The sequence below is a fragment of the Octodon degus genome, unplaced genomic scaffold (assembly GCF_000260255.1).
Source record: "Octodon degus isolate 3935 unplaced genomic scaffold, OctDeg1.0 scaffold00104, whole genome shotgun sequence".
Lineage (NCBI taxonomy): Eukaryota > Metazoa > Chordata > Mammalia > Rodentia > Octodontidae > Octodon > Octodon degus.
Genome location: NW_004524680.1, coordinates 3,282,549 through 3,305,254, shown reverse-complemented (window position 1 = coordinate 3,305,254; position 22,706 = coordinate 3,282,549). Strand labels below are relative to the sequence as shown.

At 53.4% G+C, this 22,706-nt stretch overlaps 2 protein-coding genes across 12 annotated transcripts in view; one reads left to right on the top strand and one right to left on the bottom strand.

The window, feature by feature from the left end:
* Mroh1 (maestro heat like repeat family member 1) overlaps positions 1-18,323 on the top strand; it is an 88,743-nt gene extending 70,420 nt beyond the window's left edge. For 5 of the 10 annotated variants that reach the window (XM_004638880.2, XM_023723860.1, XM_023723862.1 and 2 more), the window contains 21 exons: positions 86-112; positions 995-1,117; positions 1,353-1,432; positions 1,576-1,690; positions 1,792-1,887; positions 2,429-2,533; positions 3,977-4,112; positions 4,227-4,339; positions 5,348-5,500; positions 8,342-8,496; positions 11,831-11,996; positions 12,454-12,650; positions 15,372-15,509; positions 15,681-15,795; positions 16,296-16,442; positions 16,602-16,787; positions 17,053-17,208; positions 17,317-17,451; positions 17,529-17,631; positions 17,694-17,759; positions 18,069-18,323. In XM_004638880.2, coding sequence (XP_004638937.1) covers positions 86-112; positions 995-1,117; positions 1,353-1,432; positions 1,576-1,690; positions 1,792-1,887; positions 2,429-2,533; positions 3,977-4,112; positions 4,227-4,339; positions 5,348-5,500; positions 8,342-8,496; positions 11,831-11,996; positions 12,454-12,650; positions 15,372-15,509; positions 15,681-15,795; positions 16,296-16,442; positions 16,602-16,787; positions 17,053-17,208; positions 17,317-17,451; positions 17,529-17,631; positions 17,694-17,759; positions 18,069-18,154 — 2,598 coding nt within the window. In that variant the 3' untranslated portion in view covers positions 18,155-18,323. Of the gene's footprint in view, positions 1-85; positions 113-994; positions 1,118-1,352; positions 1,433-1,575; positions 1,691-1,791; positions 1,888-2,428; positions 2,534-3,976; positions 4,113-4,226; positions 4,340-5,347; positions 5,501-8,341; positions 8,497-11,830; positions 11,997-12,453; positions 12,651-15,371; positions 15,510-15,680; positions 15,796-16,262; positions 16,443-16,601; positions 16,788-17,052; positions 17,209-17,316; positions 17,452-17,528; positions 17,632-17,693; positions 17,760-18,068 lie in introns of those variants that run through there. The other 5 variants (XM_023723863.1, XM_023723864.1, XM_023723865.1 and 2 more) reach the window with 5 other exon arrangements.
* Positions 18,324-18,413: 90 nt separating this feature from the next.
* The window catches only part of Bop1 (block of proliferation 1), a 24,443-nt gene continuing 20,150 nt past the window's right edge, over positions 18,414-22,706 (bottom strand). For both annotated transcript variants that reach the window (XM_004638957.2, XM_023723877.1), the window contains exons 4-16: positions 21,307-21,461; positions 21,119-21,236; positions 20,937-21,038; positions 20,656-20,868; positions 20,417-20,578; positions 20,256-20,336; positions 20,119-20,188; positions 19,905-20,037; positions 19,423-19,603; positions 19,067-19,355; positions 18,893-18,977; positions 18,701-18,808; positions 18,414-18,622 (exon numbers count right to left, since the gene is read on the bottom strand). In XM_004638957.2, coding sequence (XP_004639014.1) covers positions 18,469-18,622; positions 18,701-18,808; positions 18,893-18,977; positions 19,067-19,355; positions 19,423-19,603; positions 19,905-20,037; positions 20,119-20,188; positions 20,256-20,336; positions 20,417-20,578; positions 20,656-20,868; positions 20,937-21,038; positions 21,119-21,236; positions 21,307-21,461 — 1,851 coding nt within the window. In that variant the 3' untranslated portion in view covers positions 18,414-18,468. The remainder of the gene's footprint in view (positions 18,623-18,700; positions 18,809-18,892; positions 18,978-19,066; positions 19,356-19,422; positions 19,604-19,904; positions 20,038-20,118; positions 20,189-20,255; positions 20,337-20,416; positions 20,579-20,655; positions 20,869-20,936; positions 21,039-21,118; positions 21,237-21,306; positions 21,462-22,706) is intronic.

The window sequence follows — 22,706 nt, the reverse complement described above, 5'->3', positions numbered from 1 at the left end:
GGTACTGTGGCTGTCTATGGGGGCTGGTCTTGGTCATGCATTCCAGAATTGCATGTCTTAATTCATTTCACTTTTTGTTGTTCAGGTTCTGGGAATAAAAGTAGAAACCAAGGTACAGTGTGGAGGAATTGTCTGGGGGTTTCAAGGAATTATATATGGGTTGTGCTTTTCTCTCTTTCTGCTGGGCTTAGCTGTGGCAACAGAGCCAGACAGGAACATATAGGGCTACCTGACTAGTCTCCCTAGGTAACTATTCTAAAATATTGTTTCAAGGCCTTCTGCTCATTTCCTATTGGAGCAGCCTCTCGGGGTTTTAATAGTCAAGCTCCTACTCTAGGGAGGTGCAGGACTTTTGCCACCTCTGAGCAGTTAGGCTTAGGCCCACACTCCAGGGCCTACCTTCCTTGTGGCTGTAGCCCTCAGAAACCAGGGACAGCCCCAAGGTTCCTGTGGTCTTGTTCTCTGATGCTCCTGAGGCTGCCTTTCTCTAGGCTCCTGGAGCTTCTAAAGGACAGCAGAGCCTAGAACCAGTGGAGATGACATTGAAGACTCCTTTGGCTTCACTAGCTTGTTTCTCTTCCAGCACTAACGTGACCAGATCCTCACAGGGACAGTTGGCCCCCTTTGAGGAGCAGAGCATAGCCTTTACCTTTGTCTTCTGGGCCTGGCTGGCAGGATGAGACCCCTCCACCACATCATAACTTCTGTGAGGCCCAGCTGGATGGTCTCCTCCACCAGGCCTGCTTCCACTTTGGGGACTGTGAACACACACCCTACTCTGGGACTGTCTGCCCATGGATGGAAATCCTATTTGGTTAGGAAGACTGGCTGAAGGGCTCCTAGAGATGCAAAGGGGTCTTGACTGGCTGCATAAGGAGAGCAGCATGTATGCTAGCTTTCCCTGCTAGGCTTAGCCCTCGGGACCTGTAAGTGCCTGCCCCTTAGGCTGTGCAGCAGAGTGCTGGCAGCCTCTTGCAGTCAGGTGTTTCTGCAGGACCCAGCCCTGAAGCTGAGCCTTGTCCAGAGCCTGTGCATGGTTAGCCAGATGGCCCGCAGCAGCACTCAGCCTGGCTCTTTCCACTTTTCAAGGAAAGCAGAGCTGGTGGCACAGATGATGGTATGTGCTGGGCAGACATTGCTCCTGGGACAGGTTCCTGGGGAGGCAGGTTGGCGGATCATGGTGGTTCTGTAGAACAGTGGAGGCAGGACATAGGGAGGTGAGAGACTGACTGCCCTGGAGGGGTGAGACAGCCTGTGCCCTAAGAGAGCTCTCACTTGGGATGAGGGTCAGACCCAGCAGGGAAAAAGGTGGGTGCGCTCTCTAAAGGCTGAGCCTGTGGCCCCTTACCCAGGAGTTCATCAGAGCAGAGCCTACAGACTCCCTGACCACACCTCTTCGGAAGAAAGCCATGCTCACCTGCGCCCACCTGGTGTATCCTTCCCTGCCTCTGTGTATTATGTGTGTGCATGTGCTGTGTGGCTGTACCATCTGCAGTGGTCTGAAGGTTTCTGGGGTGCTGGTCAGGGAAGACTTTGTGCACAATCATGGCTAGGGACCCTTAACTTGATGTTCAGCTTTTTGGGGCCACCATTAGAAGAGCAGGCACAGGCTGATGTGATCCATGGTTGCCTACATAGTGTCATGGGCCTGCTTCCTGAGCCTCAGGGAGAGAATGATGGCTGCCAGGAGGTACTGTATTCCCTCGCCATGTGAATGTCTGCAGAAACCTTGGGAAGGCCACATGAGTGATGGGATTACCTGGGGTGCGGGGTGGTCTGGTTTCCTTTTAGTCCCTATACCTGGACACAATCTGTGCTCTTGAAGACTTGCTGACAAGCCTGTTGCAGTGGAACATGACCCCCCAGGGCCTGCAGGTCATAGTTGAGGTATGTAGTGGTATTCAGTCCTGGGGATGGCACAGGTGGAAGGGCATTGCAGGAACAGTTGTGTACACTCTACAGTAAGGGGTGTCTTTGAGCAAGCAGGCAGTGCCCCTACCTGACACACAAGGACAGTGGTGACCCAGTGAGGGCTATACAGCATGTCCCTTCCCCCATCTCATGGTACCAGGAGGAGGAACACTCATCCTGGACACAAGTACCTGACCATCTGGGGCTGGTGAGATGGCAGGACATAGACCCTGTTAGCATGTCCTTCCCACTCCTTTCAGCACCACAGTGGGCTGGGGAAGGGTGGGGCCCCTCACCTAGAAGTGTAGCCTCTGGCCTTGCTGGTAGCTCTGGACAGAGGACAAGGCAGGGCAAACTGTAGTGGGCCCTGAGTTAGAAGCCATACCATGTGCCTGCCTGGTCCTCTGGAGACAGCAGTGGCCTGGAAGGGATGCTGAGCTGGCTCTCAGGTGCACAGACCCCTGTCCTCCTGGGATGCCCCCAGACTGGCACCTGTGTGAAGTTCCTCTCTTCCCAGCACCTGAGCCCATGGATCAAGTCCCCACGGGGCCATGAGAGGGCACGGGCACTGGGCTTGAGTGCCCGCCTCTTACACTACTTCCTGGAGCACCTGCAAGTCAGTGTGAGTACTGTTTCCCTAATGTCCTGCATCCTCTCCATAGGTCTCTGGGCTCAGGAACTCTGACGTGGTGCTCAGTCTAGGCCACCTTCTAGTTCCTGCTCCAGCTCTGAAATAGACTGAGGACCTGTCATGGGCGGCACCTTCCCGAGACCCAGCTCTGAGCTCATTCAGCCATGACTAGGGCTCACAAGTGCCCATGTCTTCATTGCTACACTGTTTGATTTGATTGACAATGTTTAATTTTTATTAGTCCAGAAGCATTGGTCAGTGTTAATGAGAACTTTTATCAGGTGCAGATTCTGGATCTTTTTTTTTTATTTTTGGATACTGGGAATCAAACTCAGGACCTCATGCTGGCTTGGCTAGGCAAGGGCTCAGTGCTGCTGAGCTAGTTCCTAGGCCTTATCTTTTTGGTTTTGGTTTTTGTTCTTTTCCCTGTATTTCTTTCCCCCCTGCAGTTTTGAACTGAAGTCTTCACACTGAGCTACATCCTCAGCCCACTTTTTATGTTTAGACAGGGTGCCACTTGCCTAGGCTGGGCTCAAAATTATGATTCTCCTGCCTCAGCCTCCAGTGTGCTGGCATTATATGTGTGAACCACCATGCTGGGCTCAAACATCTATTTGTCACCTACCAGGACCATTCTGAGCCTTTTCTTTTGGTAGTTTTGTTTTTAATATACAAAAACATTCTTTATGTGGCCAAATCTGCAGGTTTCTTGATGGCTGTGGCTTCAGTGTCCATGGGCTTTGTGAACTTGCCTTCTTTCAGTAGCCTATTTTTCATGATGTCTGACTGGAGTTCATCTTGGTCAGGGCTGTGATGAATCTTACCTTAGAGCAGCAGCCATCCATACTGAGGTCCTACACCCAGCACCTACAAGTCTTTCCCTCTTGATTTGAAATGTTTCCTTCTCATAAGTGGTGGACTGGGAGGTGTTAGAGTTTCAGAAGCAGTAATGTCTGGAGCCTGTGTAGTGCTGGGGGCTGAGAGAGGGTGCCAGGGAGTCGGGGACAGGTGTGTGAGGGCAGAGGGTAGCTGGTTTTGCAGGGCCCAGGGAAGAGGAAGAGTCAGCACTGTGGGGGAGAGAGACTTGAGAGATGGACTGGGCGGGGGGTGTTATGTGCCTCCTCCCCTTGTGTTATCCCTTTAGGGGTTTCCTCTTCATTTTCCCTGATAGTTCCTTTACCTCCACATTCTTGCTTCTCCCCACTGCTATATGGGACACTTTGGACTAGGAATGGTTGGCTCAGCTGAGCTAAACAGATCTCACACTGAGGGGTTGGGGAAAGGAACTCGCCGGGGGCTGATTTGCCACAGGGAAGGCCCAGGACTGCAGGGCACAGTCCATAGGACCTTCTTCTGTGTCTCTGGGGTATAAACTGTATTTACCCATCCCTTCCACTCCAAAAGCCTGGCCCCCTTGTCCTGTCTCCCTCCCAGGCTCTGGTGCCCTTCCACAACCTGGGCCTCCTTGTTGGCCTCTTCTCCCCCCGCTGTGCGGACCTGTGGCCTGCCACCCGCCAGGAGGCTGTGAACTGCATCCACTCCTTGCTTTACCTGCAGCTGGGCTATGAGGGTGAGCTCTGCTCAGGGTGGGAGGCCAGGTGGGCAGAGTACTAGGAGGGATCAGGCATGACATTTGGTTGTAGAATGCCTAGGAAAGGCCTCAGTCTGACTTCTTTCTACTCAGGCTTCTCCCGAGAATACCGTGATGAAGTGGCTGAGCGGCTCCTCCCTCTCAGAGACAGCCTCGTGCATGCTGACCCTACTGTCCTCTTCCATGCCTGCCACAGCATAGCCCAGGTATTGCCAGGACATATGCTCGGGAAGGAGGGGTTATGGCTCTTGAGACCAAGATCAGCTTCAGAGAGGGCAGGTGGATCCTCTTGGCTCTGCAGGTGCCACAGGGCCTGTAGGTACAGAGCAGGGGATGTGGGTTTCAATCAGAGAACTCCTCTGGAGCCATACCTGGCCAACACAGCCTAGGTCCTCTATGTGGAGCACCGTAGTACACACAAGAGAATGATGCTGTGTGTGGCAAGGCTTTGTAGATAGTGAAGAGGCAGTGAGGGCTCAAGGCCCAGCTGACCCAGTGGCTGCTGCCACCTGCACCCCAACCTGCTCACTCAAGATAATGGTTTCTAGAGCAGAGTCAGGCTGGCTGTAGTAGCATTTGTGTTTGTAGCTTCCTGCCCTGACCCAGTGCCCACTGAGAGCCACATGAACTGGTCAGCTATGGCCTCTTGCTTGCCCACCTAATAGGGGCCAGTGGTGGCCATGAGTTGGGGTGCTCCTCCTACCACATGCCTACCTGGTGTACCCTGAGAAACCATTCAAAGATGTCCCTCCTTCACAGAATCTTTTGTGAGCCGCTTCCTGGGCAGTCCTCCCAGACCTGGGTCTCCATCAGAGGAAGGAGGGAGGGAAAGAGTCACCAAGGTTCTTTTTGAGAGCAGGGACCTGCCCTGGCCCCATCAGGGTGTAGCAGGAGCCAAGTGCCCTGGTATCTGCCACCATGACACTGCCATCTTCCCTGGCTAGTTTCCCTTGATAAAAGGAGAAGGAAAGGAACTGTATCCATTGCAGAGCTTTAGGGCAGCCATAGGCCTTCTGTGCCCATGGCAGGATACTTCCTTATCCTCCTGGTCAGGAACCCCAGCCCTGTAGCTTCCCAGGGACTACCTTCCAACAGCCATCCAGGGTTGGAAGGCGAGGAGGGGCAGAAAGAGAGAAGCCTGAGATTTTCCATTTGAAGGATTAGTGTTTGGGGCCAACCCCACCTCTGTTCTTCTGGTACCACTCTTCTCCTAGATTATTGCCAAGCGCCTCCCACCAGACCAGTTCATCAGCCTCTTGCTAAATATGTTTGAGGGCCTGGGAGACCCTGACAAGAACTGTTCTCGAGCAGCTACTGTCATGATCAACTACCTACTGAAGGAGCGAGGCACCATGCTCAAAGAGAAGGTAGGGGCTGTGCGTCAGCCAAGGCCAGGATTAGCCTGGGTATTTGAACTCCTTTGCTTGCATTTTCTCCCCTTAGGTCCTCACAGCTTTGTTCTCTTTCACTATGGATATATTATGGCCAAATATTTGTCTTGTATCTGAAGACAGGTTAAAAACAACTGTGCTAAGAAACTTAAGAGGGAAATCAAAAGAAAAATATAAGTTGGGTATAGTGTTGTGTGCCTGGGCTGCTCAGTAGGGTGAGATAGGAGAATTTCTTGAGGTTCTAGACAGCCAGGGCAACACTAAGCTCATTGAGCTGGTGTGGGGCAAGGTGTGGGGGGAGACTGGATGAGCTCTCTGTTCTTATTACTGATGAGGACACTGGTGCAGAAAGTCTCTCACATCTTCAGGAGGCCATGCAAGTGTAGGGCTCCATGGCCTGGTACAGAACAGGACTGCTCTGCTCCATATAAGGTCTCAGCTCCATACCTGTTTTCTCTGAAGCACATGTCCCTTCACTGAGGCCCTGTGGACTATTTGGTTCCATGGGCCTGATGACTATAGAATGGGTACAGAAGAGCCCTGGGAGGCAGAGCCTGGGCTCAGCCTATTGCCCTGGAGGTAACTGGAGCCTCTGTACTGAAGTTAGCACAGCAGCGAGGCACACCCAGACATACTCAGCCCTGCCACCACCTCCCACAGCACCTTGAACACAGCCTAGTTTGCAGATTCTATAGATGGTATTGTGGTTTGAGGTCATCTACATTATTCCTTTTTTTTTTTTGCGGAACCGGGGTACATTATTCCTTGCACTTGCCCACTTCTATATTGTGGCAATCATATCCATTCACCCACCACCTCTGAGCACCTGTGCAGTCAGCTTTCATTTGGATTGTCAAGAAAGAGCTTTAACAAATTGATTCAGGACCCTGTCAATTCAGGACCCTGTCCTCGGGTATGCCGAGGACACACACATGGAGACCAGTGATGTCCTGGGCAGGGGCCAGTTGGTGAATATACTCCAGCAGCCAGTTTTGCCAGTGGCTGGGTTTCCTGCCCTTTTCTTGTGAGTGTGTGATGCTCTATATTAAGGTTTAATTTGCATTTCTCTGTGACTTAGGAATTTGAGCACTTTGGCTAATTGCCAGCTACTTGGATGCTCTCTTTTGTGAGGACACCAGTTCTGTTTGTTTGTTTGGCTTTGGTTTCGTTTTCTGATTTAAGCCAGAGTCTTACTCTGTAGCCCAGGCTGGTCTTTAACTTCACAATAGTCTCCTGCCTCAGGCTTCCCAGTGCTGGGATCATAGGTGGGTGCATCATCACAACCAACAGCACATAAGCTTTTTAAGTTTGAGAAAGTTCTGTGTGTCTGTTTTTGTTTTGTTGGCTGTGCATTTTGTGTTATGTCTAAGAAATCATTGCCACGGGCTAGGGAGATGGCTCAGTGGAATAAGTACTTCCCTGGCAAGCGCAAAGGCCTGAGTTCAATCCCCGGTTCCACAAAAAAAATAAAAAATAAATAAATAAATAAATAAATAAATAAATAAATGAATGAATGAATGAAATCATTGCCAGATCTGTTGGTAGAAAGCTTTTGCTCTGTTTTCTTCCACAAGTTTTATAGTTTCAGGTTCCTCCCTTCAGCAGTGTGGGGCCACCATGGGTGGGGCTGGAGTGGAGACTCGTGGGCCAGCAGTCTCAGTGGGCACAGGCACCTGTCAGGATGAGAGCATGTTAGGAGCCAGACCAATGTGCTGGGGACTGGTCAGGGGCTACAGAACCAGGCCATTGGACTTGGTGTGACCCCAGAGCTAGAGTCCTTCCACCCACCTGCCTATGTTCCCCAGTGCTCCCATTGTCTGCTTTCTATAGCAACAGGATCCCTACAAACTCAGGTAGATATTGCCCCAGCTCTTATCCTTTCCCTCTCCCAAGGTTGGTTCCTTGTCAGTGGTTTGTGGTATCCTAGGGTCTATCTGACCTCTGTCCTTTCGGGGAGGAGGTTGGAAACCCAGGTAGGTCTTTGCAGGCAGGGTCACATGTATAGCATATAATGAGTTCAAGGAGCTGTAATCCTGTCATCCCAGAGTCCATTCCCTGGTAACCTATGCTGTATACCAACTCCCAGGCACAGAGACAGAAGCAAGGTTAGAGGGTTCTCTGCATTTCCTGTAGGGCATTAGTCTCGTCTTGTCTCCTCTCCCCTCTCCCCTCTCCCCTCCTCCCCTCTTCCCCTCCTCCCCTGTTTTCCTTTCCTTTCCTTTGTTTCTTCTTCTTCTCCTCCTCTCCCCTCTTCTTTTATCCCAATGCTTGAGATCAAACCCAGGGTCTTGTGCTTGAGTATATTAACCCTGAGGGCCGGCCAAATAGCTCAGTGGATTAAAGTACCTGCAAGTAGGTGCAGGGGCTAGGGGTTCTGCCATGCCGGCCTCACCCCCGGAGTGTGCTAAGACAGCAATTGAGACTGGGTATGGTGGCATGCACCTGTAATCCCAGCTTTTGGGAGGCTGTAACAGGTGGATCACTGAGTCCAATCTAATAGTGAGACCCTGAACACCCTGTAGATCCTTCAAAAAACACCAAAAAAATAAATAAGTAACCCTAAGCCACACCCCAACCCACTTGTCTCTTCCCATGTGGAATCTTGGTTCATATTCTAATATGACACCACTTAGCTATTCATTCCCAGGTGGTTGGCAGTGCCCAGCGGTCAGGACTAGGAAGTTCTTCCACACAACCAGGCTAAGGGGCTACCTCCTTGTGCTTTGTCTGTTTATTTCCCTTGAGCCACTCTGGCTACGTGGCCTGACCACTATGTCTTGTCCTCTTCTGTTCCACGTTGTTCTGTGCTGTCCACAGGTGCCTGAGATTGTGAGTGTGTTACGTTCCAAACTGCAGGAAGTCCATGAGGAGCACATCCTGCCTGCTGTCCAACATAGTGTGTACCTCCTGGCATCCCAGCACTGTACCACCGTGGTGTCCAGCCTCCTGGGCAGCCCCCTGCCCTTTGACAGGTACCTGCCACCCATGACCAGCTAGGTAGAATCCCCTGTCCAGATCCCAGGCTTGGTTCCCCAGCCCTCTTCCCACCTGTGTTCTCCAGCTTTTCTGTGTGAGTCCCATATCCCTGGGCTGCACACGACAGTGACTGTCTGTACTCCCCTCCCCTGCTGGGCAAGACCGTGTGACCCTCCACAGGGAGTGTGCCTGCCCTCAGAATACAAAGTGTCCCTCTCATTTTTGGCCACATGTTCTGAGGCTGTACATCAGGAGTGAAGGAGTTACTATCTTTATTTCCTGGGGACAGTCCTTTTGTCCTGACCAGAAACTTCCTGCTCAGGTGTGTTTGTCTGGTGCCCCTTTCTATCCTGTAAAGATCCACCCTGCTGCGTCTTAGTGTTTTGGAAGTGTTTCTTTTACACAGTAAAGAACTGCATTGGGTTTACGCCACTGTTTTTGTTTGGTCGGTTTTGGTTTTTGTTTTTTTCTCACCTCTTGTCTCTTGTCTGCTTTAAATTGACAGGGTCCTGAATCAATTTGTTTCTTCCACTCGGTTGGAAAGCCATATACTGTTCCTTTGCTTCTAGTGGTTGCCCTGACAGTGACTCAGGTGCTGTTTTGCAGGCAGTTTGGTGCAAACTGGCACAACCAGCCTAGTGGAGACTCACAGAACTAAGACTGGCTATGAATGAGTACAGCTATCTGCTGTGTGTGTTTTCTACCACTGTGACTCTTTTATGTTGTCTTTACTTAAATTTCTCCACCTATTTACCACTTGGTATGGTATTCTGCATTTTTGTTTCATGTTCTATGAGGGTGTGAACACGGCCAGAGGTGCCCCAGGTATGTTCTGTATGCCACAGACTTGGGCGCTGCCCAGATAGAGGGAGAGGCCTCCACCCCTAAGGCTCTGACAACCCTCAGTTGCAGCCCCCTGACAGGTCAGCACTGTCTACACTGCAGAATTCCTTCTGGCTAATTGCTTAGCCTGTGACATACTGTGAGCATACCATGAGGTGGCTTGTTCGTTTTTGTTGTTGTTGTTGTTGTTGTTCTTTGAAGGTAGGTGGCTTGTTCTTTATTGCTATGTGGTGTTTACTTGTCTGTTCCTAGGTGATGGGCATGTGGGTTGTTTCCAGTCTGGGGCTGTTCATGGTAAAAATGCTTGAACATTTTTTTATTTCTTTGGAGGATGGGGTCCTTAGGCCACTGAGATGCATGCAGGAGTGGAGTATGGGGGTCCGGCTGGCCTATACCTGTTAGTGCCAGTATACAAAACAGAGCTTTCCTTTGATAAAGGTTGGAAAGATGAAAAGATGGTTTCCTGACACATGAGGAAGATGGGAAATTTCAAATTTCAGTGTCCATAAATAAGGGTCATCCTGGACCCCTGACACACACATTCATTCACCCTGTGTCTATTGCTGCTTTTCAGATCCCAGGCTCTGTAGCAGCAGACATGAGTGGCTATAGCAGAGGACCAAGCTACTTACTATCAGCCCTCAGGGAAGTTTCTGGCCCTTCCCTAGATGCATGTCGATGTAGCTGAACAGCCGCACAGGGCACCTGGGCACTGGTCCCCGCATTTGCACCAGCACAGTGTGTGTGTGCCATCCTCACAGGCCCATGTCTCCCACACGCTCTTTCTTCCTCATTCTGTCATCTCACTGTGAAGTATGACTCCCAGAATTTCCTTTAGCAATATGGTCTCACTTGTTTATCTGAAGATGTCTTTGTTTGGTTATCTTCCTTATCACTTCTACAGTTTATAGTTCTAGTTTGGAAAGTGTTGTCAGTGCTCTGAGGGAGGTAACTCATCACTCACTGTTCTCTGACTTTGGCCAGTTGCTCCCAAGGAGCAGGCCCAAGTGTAGCTTGAAGTGTCCTTGTGAAGGACGCTGCTTCACCTGGGTGCTGGTCTTAAGGGGGTTGGGAGGTTGCTTTCTATTATGCCAGACACCTCCTAGGCTTCTTTGTGTGTCAGTGTTACCATCAGTTTTCAGCCTTTTTCGTGTATCTTTCTTCTGTTTCTGAAACGCCAGCCCTGCCCTCTACAACTTGTTGTCATCCCATATCCTGATCCTCACTGTGTTTTCTTCTCTGTGCTGAGTCCCAGTTAGATTGTCTCCTTTTTTCTTTCTTTTTTTGTCTTTTTGAGTCAAGGTTTCACTATACAGTTCAGGCTGGCCTTCAGCTCACTTTGTAGCCCAGGCTCATCTCAAACTCCCAGTAATCCTCCTGCCTCAGTTTCCCAAGTGCTGAGGTTATAGGCCTATGATGCCACCACATCTGGTTGTTTCCTTTATTTTTCAATTCATTATTTATTTCTTTTTCTTACTCTTTTTTTTTAGACAAAGTCTCACTTTTTAGTCTAGGCTGACTTCAAGCTCTTAGTGATCCTCCTGGCTCAGCCTCCTGAGTACTGGAATTACAAATGTATGTCACCACTCTTAGCCCAATTCATTATGTCTTTCTTCTGCTATATCCAAGCTGACAGCAGATGTGTTCACTTAATATGTCCTTTATTTTTTTGAGACAAGGTCTCACTAAGTTGCCTAGACTGGACTTGAATTGTGATCCTGTCTCACCCTTCCAAGTAGCTGGGATTAGAGATGTATGCCACCATTGTAGGATATGTAACTCATTTCTAAAAGGACCCTTTGGTTCTCTTTAAAGTTCACTACATTTGTCTTTAGTTTCTAGTTCCCATTAGATATTTTGAAGTTTGTCTTAACATTTCTGTGAACACTAAGCTTAGCTGCTTTCCGAGTATATGAGCAACAGTGTTAACAGGCTGGAACCCCTTTATGCTGCCTATGACACCCAAATGATCTGCCTTGTGCTGCCTGATTTCCTTGTGTCTCTGGTCCTCTTTGACCATGGGCTGCTTCCTCCAGAGAGGCCTGTTCACTTCACTGTGTCCTTTATTGCAAACTTCACAGACCCTTGGGGTCAGAGAAAGGGGTAAATTCAGATCTTCCTCTCCCCCCCCCGCCTCTCTCCCCGCCCCCCCCGAACCAGGGATTGAACTCAGGTCCTTGCTCTTGCCAGGCAAGTGCCTATTCTACTGAGCCATCTCCCCAGGCCCCGCCCCCCCTTTTTTTTGGTGGTGCTGGGGATTGAACTCAGGACCTTGCACTTGCTAGGCAAATGCTTATTCTACTGAGCTATCTCCCCAGCCCAAAGGGGTAAATTCAGATCTGAAGTCAGGATACCATTTTCCATGAGGTTAGAACTGAGTCTGGTGCTTCTGAGCATTAGTGAACTGGGGTGGGAAGGGTAGTAGGAAGAGATCCTTGGCCCAGGTGCCAGCAGTGGCCCAAAGTGACTTCCTGCCACCTGCTCCAGCCACACCTGTGCCCTCTGGCGTGCGCTAGCCATGGAGCCGAGCCTCACTGCCCAGGTCCTGGGGCTGCTCCTGGAGAAGGTGAGCAGGGATGTGCCGTTCAAGGAGAGCCGGGCCTTCCTTCTGGGCAGCACCCCTGACCGAGTAGCCACACTTCTGCCCCTGGCGGTGAGTAAGAGTCCAGGGACCACTGATGTGCTGCCCTGCCCCCCCCAGCGGTCCCCCCACCTCACCCTGCAGCTGCACTGGGGCTCAGGAGCCCTGTACTCAGGGCCTAGGCTCATAAAACCCAGCAGGTGTTGGCCCCGAAGGGAGCCCACTTCTCATTTCATGCCCCACCTGGCCACATTTAAAGCAGCAAAGCAGCTGTAAGAATTTCCTCTCCTCCCTTCTGAAGAACCAAGAACAGATATTGCCTTAAGGCTGCACTGCCCCTTTGTCCCAGGCTTTTCTGCTCCAGGGGGCCAAGATAGACAGGGTTCTATCTGCCCTGTCCTCCCCCCTATCTGGGAACTTAAGAGCACCACTGCACATGGGGTACATGCTGAGAGGCTAGGGTTCATTAGAATCCCAATGTGCAGAATGTAGATGCTGCTGTGGCCAACCTTGTGGGTTTCCTCCCCAGGCTACCTGTGCACTGTACGAGGTTGTGTCTGCCCCAGCATCAGGGACCACAGTGCTAGAGCTCTACCCCCAGCTGTTTGTGGCTCTCCTGCTGCGTGTGAGCTGCACTGTAGGTGTCCAGCTGCCCCGGAACCTGCAAGCCAAGGAGAGGAGGGGCACCAGCACACCCCTCCATACCAGAAGCCTTGAGCCCTGCAGGTAAAGGGGACCTTTTCCCACCCTGTCCCGCTGCTTATTTGTGAGCACAGGTGCCCCTGTGTTATGTGTGTTGGAGACAAGGAGACATGAAAGCCCCAGGTCTGTGTGTGTGTGCTTCCAGGGAGCCCCCCTACCTCTGGTGCATTATGGCATCCATATACACTTTGTTCTAGAAGCAAAGGAAGCTATCTGCAAGCATACCTGGTCTCTTCCTGCCTCATGGGCAAGTAGGGGTGAATGAAAGGCCACACAGCAGAGCCAGCTGCAGCCACTAGCAATTTGGGGCCTCTTAGGGTTAGGGTGAGGCCCCTTCTCAAAAATGGGGCTGGGTGGGAAGAGTCTTTCGGGTGCAGAGGCCTGTTGTGGGGAGGAAGGGTCCTGGCAGAATGATCTTGTGTGTCCTCTGCCCATTGTAGGAGTCACCAAGATGCCATAGGGCTCATAAAGTATTCATCTCACTTAGCTGGGGACTTTAAGGTCTGTGGTCTATGCTGAGTGAGCTCTTGAGACCTGAAGCAAGTGAGGCGGCACTGCATACTGATGGTGGGCTGAGGCTGGGTCAGGCTGCCCTGACTCTCAGCAGTGTGGGTTCCTGCCTTTGCCTGAGATCCTCATCTCTGGGACATGATAGCCTGGGTTTCATACCACCCCTGGGGGGCCATGGTTTTAAGGAGGAAGCTGAACTGCTCTACCTGAACCCAGGTAGCCTGACACTGCTACCTGAGCTCCAGGACCATAAGCCAGAATGACAGTTCTGTGCCACCATGGCCCATGCTGCCCAAGCATTAGGATTTAGGTACATACCTTGGTCAGGGACCCATGGGAGGATAACCTCAGTTCATCTCACCACCACTTTCACCTCCAAAAGCTACCCTGCTGCACAACCAGCTTATAAATTCCAGCAGAGGCTGGTGCCAAGGCTCACTTGGCTCTCCCCATACCTAGTGGAAAATATGAATGAGACAGAGTAACTGCTTGGGCTGACCAGCCCTGGGCCTAGCATATTGCTAGTCCACACCATCTGCTTGTAAGCTTCCCTAAGAGCCCCTGAGCTGGGATACTTGCAGAAGCCTGGCAGGCAGAAGCCATCAGCCAGTGAGTTAGGCCTCTGCACATGCCATATTCTTCAGTTTTCAGGGCAAAGGGAGTACCTTATCTGAGCTGTTGACATGTTCTGAGCACTTCCTGTTAGATCTCTCTTGATGCCAGCTAAGAACCTGAGCAGCCATTCTCTGCCTACAGAGCAGTTCCTGGTGCACAGTTGCCCTTGCGCTGGAATCTGCTCTGCGTTTTCTGGTCCTTCCTTGGTCTTGTGCCTTGATCTGGTCCCCAATTAGCAGCAGGAATAAGCTGAGGTGCACTCTGGGAATCTTCCCAATGACCACAGATACTGGTGAGAACAGGCTTCCCTGTGTCCAGAGGTGGAAGCATCCTCAGCATCCAGAATCCTGCGCTGAATGACCAGACCCTCTCCTGGAATTGGGGACAGCCCTAGAGAGGGTGAAGCCTATGACTGCTGATCAAGGGCTGCGCTAGGAGCTGATCCAGCTGTGGGCTGACAGGCCACCTTAAGGATGCCCATGGGAAAGTCCAGGGCAGGGAGGAATCCCCAGCCTCTGCTTCTGGGCTGGAGCTCCCACTGACCCCAACTCTTGCCTACCCCTCAGGCTGTGGTCCTCCAGATCTGCCCAGGGCCTTGGTTCCACTGTCCTGTTTATCTAAATTGCCCAGTTCTGTGTGACCTCTACTGAGATCCCAGATAATTTTGCCACATGGCATTATCCCCACCACACCCTCTTCACTGATTTCGTCGCTAAAGGCCCCAGCCCTACTCAGCTGAGCTCCTTGGTGACCAGCCTCTCATGCTTAATTAAGCATGCTGCAGCACATTGCACAACTGTAGCCTCTCATTCAGACTCAGCCCTTGCAAGAGGCTACTGCTATCAACTGGCTATTAGCCGTTATTGTAGCTTCATAGTAGCTGCTGTCCCTCAAGTCTAGTTTCCTACAAGATCCTGGAGAGCCAAGTAGTCTCCCATACAGCTAGCTTTGGGGAACCAGTAAGGGGATAGCACCCTTATCCTACCCCCACCTCCTTGCTGGCTGCTATATCTTCTTAGTCCTTCACTTGGAGGCTTTTGTTCTGTTAGAGTGGGACAAAAACAGTGCTACCCCTTCCAAAGGGATTTGGGGGTCTCCAGAATAGTTGCAGCATCTGCTTGTGAGGCAAAAGTAAATTGTGTGGGTCCAGACCTGGGATGTGGGAGTGATACCTGTGTTCTTATGGCATGCTGGCTGGATCTGGGGAGAGCTTAGAGGCCAGGTGCAGCCTCTGCTGGTCTCCTGGGGCCAAGATACATCCCTGCGCAACCAGAAAGCCTGGTGTGGCCAGGTGGCTGTGCCCACCTCCAAGGCTGGTAGCAGAAGCTGTGGCTGACTTGGCTAGCTTGCTTCTAGGCCAATGGATGGGTCTTTGGCTTGGACCCTTCATCAGTCCTCATGGGTGCCCACAAGCCTCCCTGTGCCTGTTTCTTGAAGGATGCCACTGGCAGGGACAGAGGAGCTCCAGAAACTCCCAAGGGTGTGTATGGAAGGATACACATCTGATTGGCTTGTTGGCATCTTTTGGCTCTAGGAGGGCACAAGGCAGAGTTAACTGTGCTACAGCACAGCCCCCCATAGTAGTACCTCTTGGTAAACTGAGCCCTCATGTGCCCACAGCTCCGCAGTGGATGCCCTGCAGGCACTGTTGCTCCGAGGTGGCAGCCAGGATGTGGTACAGTTCATGGAGCTGGAGGGAGGCTGGGAGTTGCTCAGGACCTCCACAGGGCATGAGGAGGGGGTTACCCAATTAGCAAGGTAAGTAGCTCAGTTGAATTCAGGGGATGCCCTCAGGGCCTGGGTGGGGATGTTTGCCCAGGGCTGTGTAGGATAGGAGGTAAAAGTGGCCAGGTCTATGGGAGGTGAGCTCAGTGGTGAACTTCTGGGGTGGCACTTCCAGCTTTTCACACCTTGGGGTCTTTTTTCTAGTGCTATGGCCAAGTGTGCAGGCCCTCGGCTCCCCTTAGTGACAAAGGCGCTTCTGTGTACACAGAGCAGTGTATATGAAATCCAGAGGGTCACTTCCACAGCCTTCCTGGCTGAGGTGAGACTTGGGGATGTGGGATGTGGGCATGAGCTTCTGCTTGGGACTGGACAGGAGATGCCTTTGTGCCCAGGGAGCCAGGTACAAGCAGTCTTCCCCCAACAGGAAGTCACAGGCTTCCCCAACCTGCATTAGAGCTTGCTTAGGTCAAATCTGGAAACATCCTTGTTGAGCCCACCCAATACTGGCCCACAGTCCTGGTAGACAGCATATGGCAGGCCTTGGCCCTAGGCGGGAGTGGGCTTTGGCCAGGGACCCCCAGGCTAGTCTGGGCCTTCATGACTGCCAGCTAAAGACTTGCCCATAGCCACAACTACATGGCCTAGTAGGCCAGCAGGAATGGGTCAAAGTGAGGTATATGGGTGCAGACCTAAGGGGGAGGGAGCAGGTTCCCAGCTTGCCCCATGGCTTCCTATTCTGTATGCCCATCTGCTGTAGCACTCTGTGACTTGCATGGCTTCACCCAGTAGAGCAGGTGGTCATAGAGACTCTTACTCTAGCTGCTCAGCAGCAATGTGGTTAATGACCTGATGCTTCTCGAGTCCCTGCTGGATGACCTGCTGGCCCGACAAAAAGATTCCAGTTCCAGTGTGAGGCGGCTGGTGCTCCGTGGGCTGGCTAACATCGCCTCCAGTTCACCTGACAAGGTGAGCCCGGGCAGTGTGGCCCCTGACCCCCAGTGGGAGGCGGCTGGAGTTGAGCTGGTTGTGACCAGGTGGGCATGGACAGGGTGATAGGAGATACATGCAGGTTGCTCTGTTGCTTGGGAAAGCCACATGCAGACTTTTAAGTGCAGGGGTCCCTAGGTAAGGACTCACGGCCCCCAGCTCCTGACAGCTATGATCAACGGGCTGGATGACAACGATGACCACAGGCTGGTGGCCCTGGAGGCCATGGTGGGCCTCACACGGCTGCTGGACTTGATGGAACTGTGGGACCTGCACTCCTTGTTACTGCACATGGCTATCCGCATCCGGCCCTTCTTTGACAGTGTAAGCTGAGGACAGGGTCACTTCTTGGCCTAGGCCCACTGCTATGCTTCCTCTGAGGGGGCCCCCCAGCCCCCAGCTGCCCAGATACTTCTAGAGCATAGGTTCCAGGCCCATAGTAGACACTGTTGTATATGTGTCTCCACCCCCAACCCCCATCAATCAGTGCCAGTCTCTGTCCTGGTCCTTGTCCACTTACACCCCCCACTTCATGGGCCATCTGTGGCTCAGAGCAGGCTCTGTGAAGTGACAGCCACATCTCTGGCAGGAGAAGGTGGAGTTCCGGACAGCATCCATTCGCCTCTTTGGGCACCTCAACAAGGCCTGCCATGGGGACTGTGAGGACATCTTCCTGGAGCAGGTCGTGGGTGGGCTAGTGCCTCTCCTGCTACACCTGCAGGACCCTCAGGCCTGTGTAACCAGTGTGAGTAGCCAGTGGGAAGACCGTGGTAGCCTGACAGTACAGTGCCATGTCCCCAGTGTCATTTGGGCAGGGACAGGTGGCCTGGTGGCTCAGTGCCATGTCGTGCAGGCCTGCAGGTTTGCCCTGTGCATGTGTGTCACCAATCTGGAGTGTGCAGAGTTGGCCACTGCCTTCCAGAAGCACCTGCAAGAAGGTCGAAGCTTGCACTTTGGGGAGTTCCTCAATTCTACCTGCAAGCACCTGGTAAGGTGGTGGGTAGGGAGGCCCACCACTGCCCCAACCCACCTGACCACCCTGATCACCTGGCCATTTCTCTCTAGATGCATCACTTTCCTGACCTGCTGGGCCGCCTGGTGAGCACCAACCTGTTCTACTTCAAGAGCAGCTGGGAAGGTGTCCGTGCTGCAGCCCCCATGTTCACAGGTGAGTTGTGCCTGCTTCCTTCCCCATTAGGCACACTATATATCTAACCCCACCTATTTCAGGGTTCCTGGTACTGCATGCAGAACCTGAGCACCGGCCACAGGTAGACCTGGAGCAGCTTCTTGGGGGTAAGAGCACCCCCCCACCTGCTCTGTTCCACTGGGGCCCCTCTGACCCTGTGGGCACCTGGGGGAGATTAAGTGATTTTCCTGAATTTGAGGATTTTTTTTCCCCTGTCACTGGTGACCTCATCGTCTCTAGTAATTCACGGAAACTTCTTAACTGTTCCAAAAGAGCTTTAAAAACACTAAAAAAGGAAAAACTATCTTTCCGTTGGCTGCCGAGCCCTCCCAACAGAGGCCTGTCTGTCAGGAGGTAGTGGGCGGCCCCATACAGTGTATGCACAACCCACCCCTCCCCACTCCCTCTGTCCCCAGCACTGCAGCTCCTGCTGCGGGACCCAGCGCCAAGGGTGCGGGAGAAGGCTGCGGAGACACTGGGCCGCCTGGTGAAGTTCGCCTGAGGCCAACTAGGGCCCCTACAAGCAAGACCCAGCCCTGAAGGACCCTCTGCTGGCAGCTGGGGGTGGGGGTGCAGGGGGCGCAGGTGCCACCTGGGATCCAACCTCCACCTCTGGAAGGTGCTGGACACCAGATGGGCAGGGACAAGTCAGTCTACCTATTTTCCAATAAAGCCATTTGCTCCCAAGTGGGTGCCAGGGTGCAATGATGAAACCCCTCCAGATTCTGGCAGTTTAGTAGAGAACTGATTTGAGAAGTAGGGCAGCAGAAAGCAAGGCCTCCATTGAAGATCCAGCTCCGCCCACCCCACAGCAGACTAGGTAAAGAGGCGGATGGTGCCATCAGCCCCTGATGAGAAGATCCAAGGCTGTGTCGGGTGGAAGGTCACATCCAGGACACCCAGGTCTCGGGTCAGTGTGTGTCCCTTCAGCACTTTGACTGGCACCAGCAGAGGATTCTGAAGCAGGTCACTGTGGGGGAGAAGGGCTCAGGGCACAGTCACACCTGGTCCCCACAGGGAGAGGCTGGGAGTGGGGGTCAATACTTACTTGTATACCATGCCATGGCAGACAATGATGGTGCCATCATCTGAGCTAGATGCGAAGAGCGGGTACCGGGGGTGGAAGGCTACAGCCCGAAGGGCCTTTTTATGATGCCTGGGGGAAGACTACTTTCAGTGAGGGGCTGGGGGGGGCGTCAATATAGGGAGAGCACCTAGGGGCCCATACCCCCACCCTCACCTCAGTACTTTGTATGGCTTGGTAGAAAGATCCAGGTCAAACCATACCAGCTTGCTGTCATAGCTGCCACAGATAATGTTGTCACCTAGGGCCAGAGCAGAAATAAGTCCTCAACCAGACCTAGAAGATAGCCACTCCTCCTCTTGCCCACAAGGTGTACTTCCCCATGCTCACCTCCAGGGTGCACAGCCATGCTGGACACCCACTTGCAGTTGGGCATCAGTTTCTTGGTGAGCTCCTGGCGCAGCAGGTGGTAGACACGGACGCTCCGTTGGGAGGCAACCAGCAGGAAGGGCCGGGTGGGGTGGAAAGCCACACACTGTACCTGCCCATGGCTGCGGCGGAAAGGACTCTGGCTTCGACGCCGGCTCAGCTGGTGGATCAGCACCTGGGTGTGGCCCGGCGTAGCCAACACCACAGCCAAGTAGTCCCCATGCCTGTGCCAAGTCACCTGTGTCACTGGCTGTGGGAGAAAAGTGTTGGCTGCTTGGTGGAACCAGGCTGTACCTCCCTCCTTCTCTCCCACATACCTTGCTGTGACAGATGCGCAGCCGCAGACTCCTCTGGCGTTCTTCCTCTGATGCTTCCAGCCACTGGGCAGGTTGCAAGGCAGGCTCCTCAGGTGGGGTGAAGGCACCTAGCAGCTGGTCTGTGCTGCCCACCAGCAGCCTATCCCCGAGGGCTGGATTCAACAGCAGCACTGTATCATCCCTACAGCACACATGGCCATTCATTTATGTATTTGGTACAGGGTCCCACTACACAGCTCAGACTCCTCGTCATCCTGTTTTTAGCCTCCCCAATGCTGGGATTACAGGATTACAGGCATGTGCTACCACACCCAGACTTGATTGCTGGAGCCAGTGCAGCATGCAGGACTAGGGAACGAACCCTGGTCCCTGCACTTGCCAAAGCAGGCACTTAGTCCACTTAGCTATCTCGCTGGCCCCTACATGGCCATTCAGTAGTCATGTCCTCCACTACCACCCTGACCCCTAGACTCTGCACTCACAGGGCTGCAGCTACCAAACAGATGGTGGGGTTGGGGTTCCAGGCAACACTCCTCACCACACCCCCCACAGGTACCGTCTTCATGCATCGGGCAGTGGCCACCTCCCAGAGTCGCAGAGAACCGTCATCTGAGCCTAGATGCAGTATAGAAGACCCTCAGCACCTAGCTTTACCCACCCAGACCCCAGCTAAGGGCTGCCTCCCCTCAGGCTCACCTGAAGCCAGCCACTGGCCCCCAGGGGAGACACTGAGGCAACGGACAAGGTCACTGTGGCCCCTGTAGACCTGCAGAGGAGGAATGGTGAACCGATGGCCACCAGGACTTCTGGGCTTATCCCCAGCCCCTACTCACCAGGGCTTGGCACGTGGGGAAAGGCTGTAGGTCTCTTGGCCGAGGCAGTTTGGGAATGAGGTCTTCAGGATCCACGTTCACCTTAAGTAGGGGAAGACTCAGTCACCTCTCAACACCCTGTTTACTCTTCTCCCTATGACACCTGCATGGCCCCCACATACCCTCATTTTGCGCTGCCGTGGGCACAAGTACAAATCAAGGCAGCGCTCGAAGCGTTCTTGGATGAATCTGCTGTATGCAGGCACAGTCCGTAGGCTCGGGAATTTCTGTGGCAGGAAATTGAGTTTCCTCTCACTTGGCTCTTGTTGCCCCCATGCCAAGCGCTGGAGAGATAGATGGCGTAAGTGGAGGGTGCTGAGAGAATATGGCTGGGCCATCCCCCTGCCCAGATGCAACCTACCTCTTCCTCACTAAGCAGGTATTCAGGAGGGGGATTATATGATTCAGCATGGCCAGGCAGGGCCAGCTTGGGGGCAGGCACATGCATCCTGTGGCGTCCCAAAATGGCATTGGGGTCCTCCTGGGCCCAAAGGTCATAAAAGCTGGGGATGGAGTCTCGGGGCCTTCGAGGCTGGATCCAGCCCATCTTGATGGCATGCACCATGCGAGACACCTGCACGGACAGCCTGAGTCAGAAAAGGCAGCACAAGGGCCTCACCCTGGGGATAGTGTGGCTCCCACCTTTTCCTTCTCCACCAAGGATGGGATGAAGCTGCGCTTGTCAGCTGGGCGGTTGGTCACTGGGTGGATCATGACATCCCCACTGAAGAAGTCCACAGCTGGCTGGGGAGGCAGGCACAGGTGTGTGAGATGGGGTCCTGCTGGGACTCCCACATCCCTAAGGGCAGCAGTGTGCTGCTTACCTCATATGGATTGAAGCCCATGTCTCCAAACTGGCCTCTCTGCAACCGATGCACCAGAGCCACTTGCTCATCAGTCAACCTAAGGTCACGCCCGGTCATCCTGTCTTGCACAGTGCGCCTGGTGGGAACAGTCAAAGCTTCCATCCAAACCCCCAGACCCCCATATCCCACCCTGGGGGCCAACTCACCAGAAGTCAGGATCATCCATCTTGTCCAAAAACTGGTCCAGCTCATCCCGGGTCCGAAGGGGCTTGTAGATGCGCCTGCCATCCAGGTCATAGCCCACGTGTGGAAAGTCATCATACCACTCTAAGGGCACATTGCCCACTGTGTTCCGGATGTCCTATGGCCATGGCCCCACATCAGCACCTGTCCCACCATGCCCATCCCTCCATTTAGGCCACCGTGGGCACAGAGCAAAGGGACCAACCTCAATACCCTGAGGTCAGTGACTCCTGACACATGCCCCTTCCCTAGCCCTGGAATCTGACGTGGCAAGGCGGCGGCGGGTGCTGCTGCCCCCCCAGGCCCTCTGAGGCGCCGGAGCTGCACCTTCACATTTTCCACTGAAGTGATGCCAACCCTGGCCTCCCCCCTCCACTGGATTCCTTGGCCAGGACTCTGGGCAGCCACAGACAGGAATGACCTCATCTCTAGTGGGCTCCCTCCCCTGGCAGGGGCCTGAGGCAGAAGTGGGTAGTTACAAGATGAGGACAAGGGGAAGATCCTACCCCACCCATTCTGAGGAGACAAGCCACTACCTTCTCCGCAGGTGGCCAAGGACTCCCCTCCCAACCCTCACTGGTCTTATACCCTCCCCCTTGGGTAACCAGAGCAGCCACATTCCTGGACACACATTCCTGGTTTCAGCCATTGCCAGCCACCACCCTCACTCATTCCCAGCCTGGGGACTGCTGCCCAGGCGGCTGCTTCCTGCAAAAGGGGGGTTGAGTATGGCTGAGGACTGGGTGCTAGAGGCCCCTCCAGCAGGCCCACCCCAGGTATCCCACATACCCTCAAAAACGTCCTTTTCAGGAGATAGGGGGTCTCTGGCATCTTCTAGCCTATACAGACAATCCCAAACTGCAGAGACTCCAGGGAGGAATTGGTCTTACCCATTTGTGCACTAGCATTGTGGCCATGTAGGAGGCTCCCTGGAGCACACAGTAGGAAGAATGGGGGCTGCCCTTCTCTCCAGATTGGGGAGCAGGAATAGGCTGGGACGTGTGGAGAGGGCTCTAGCAGCAGGCATATAACAGACCTGGAGATGCCGAGCGAGTGCAGGACAGATGAACTATGTCATCCCCACAAACCTCTGGCCTGCAGCGGCTAGAACCACTTCCAGCCCCTCCAAGCTGCTCTGTGCTGCCCCTTCACACAGGAGGGAGCAGGACGCCCCCAGATTACCAGGAAACGGCAGCCTGGACAGAGCGCCTGTCTGTGGGTCTGCTTCATGTTTCTTTGGGGGGGGGTCCCATTTCCCCTGTGCTCCCATGCCAGAGGAGAGCGATGCTCTGGACCATCCGCGGGGCTCTGTGCTCACTCGGCCCGCGGGCCGGCGGAGGCGGGCGGGGGAGGGGCCGGCCCC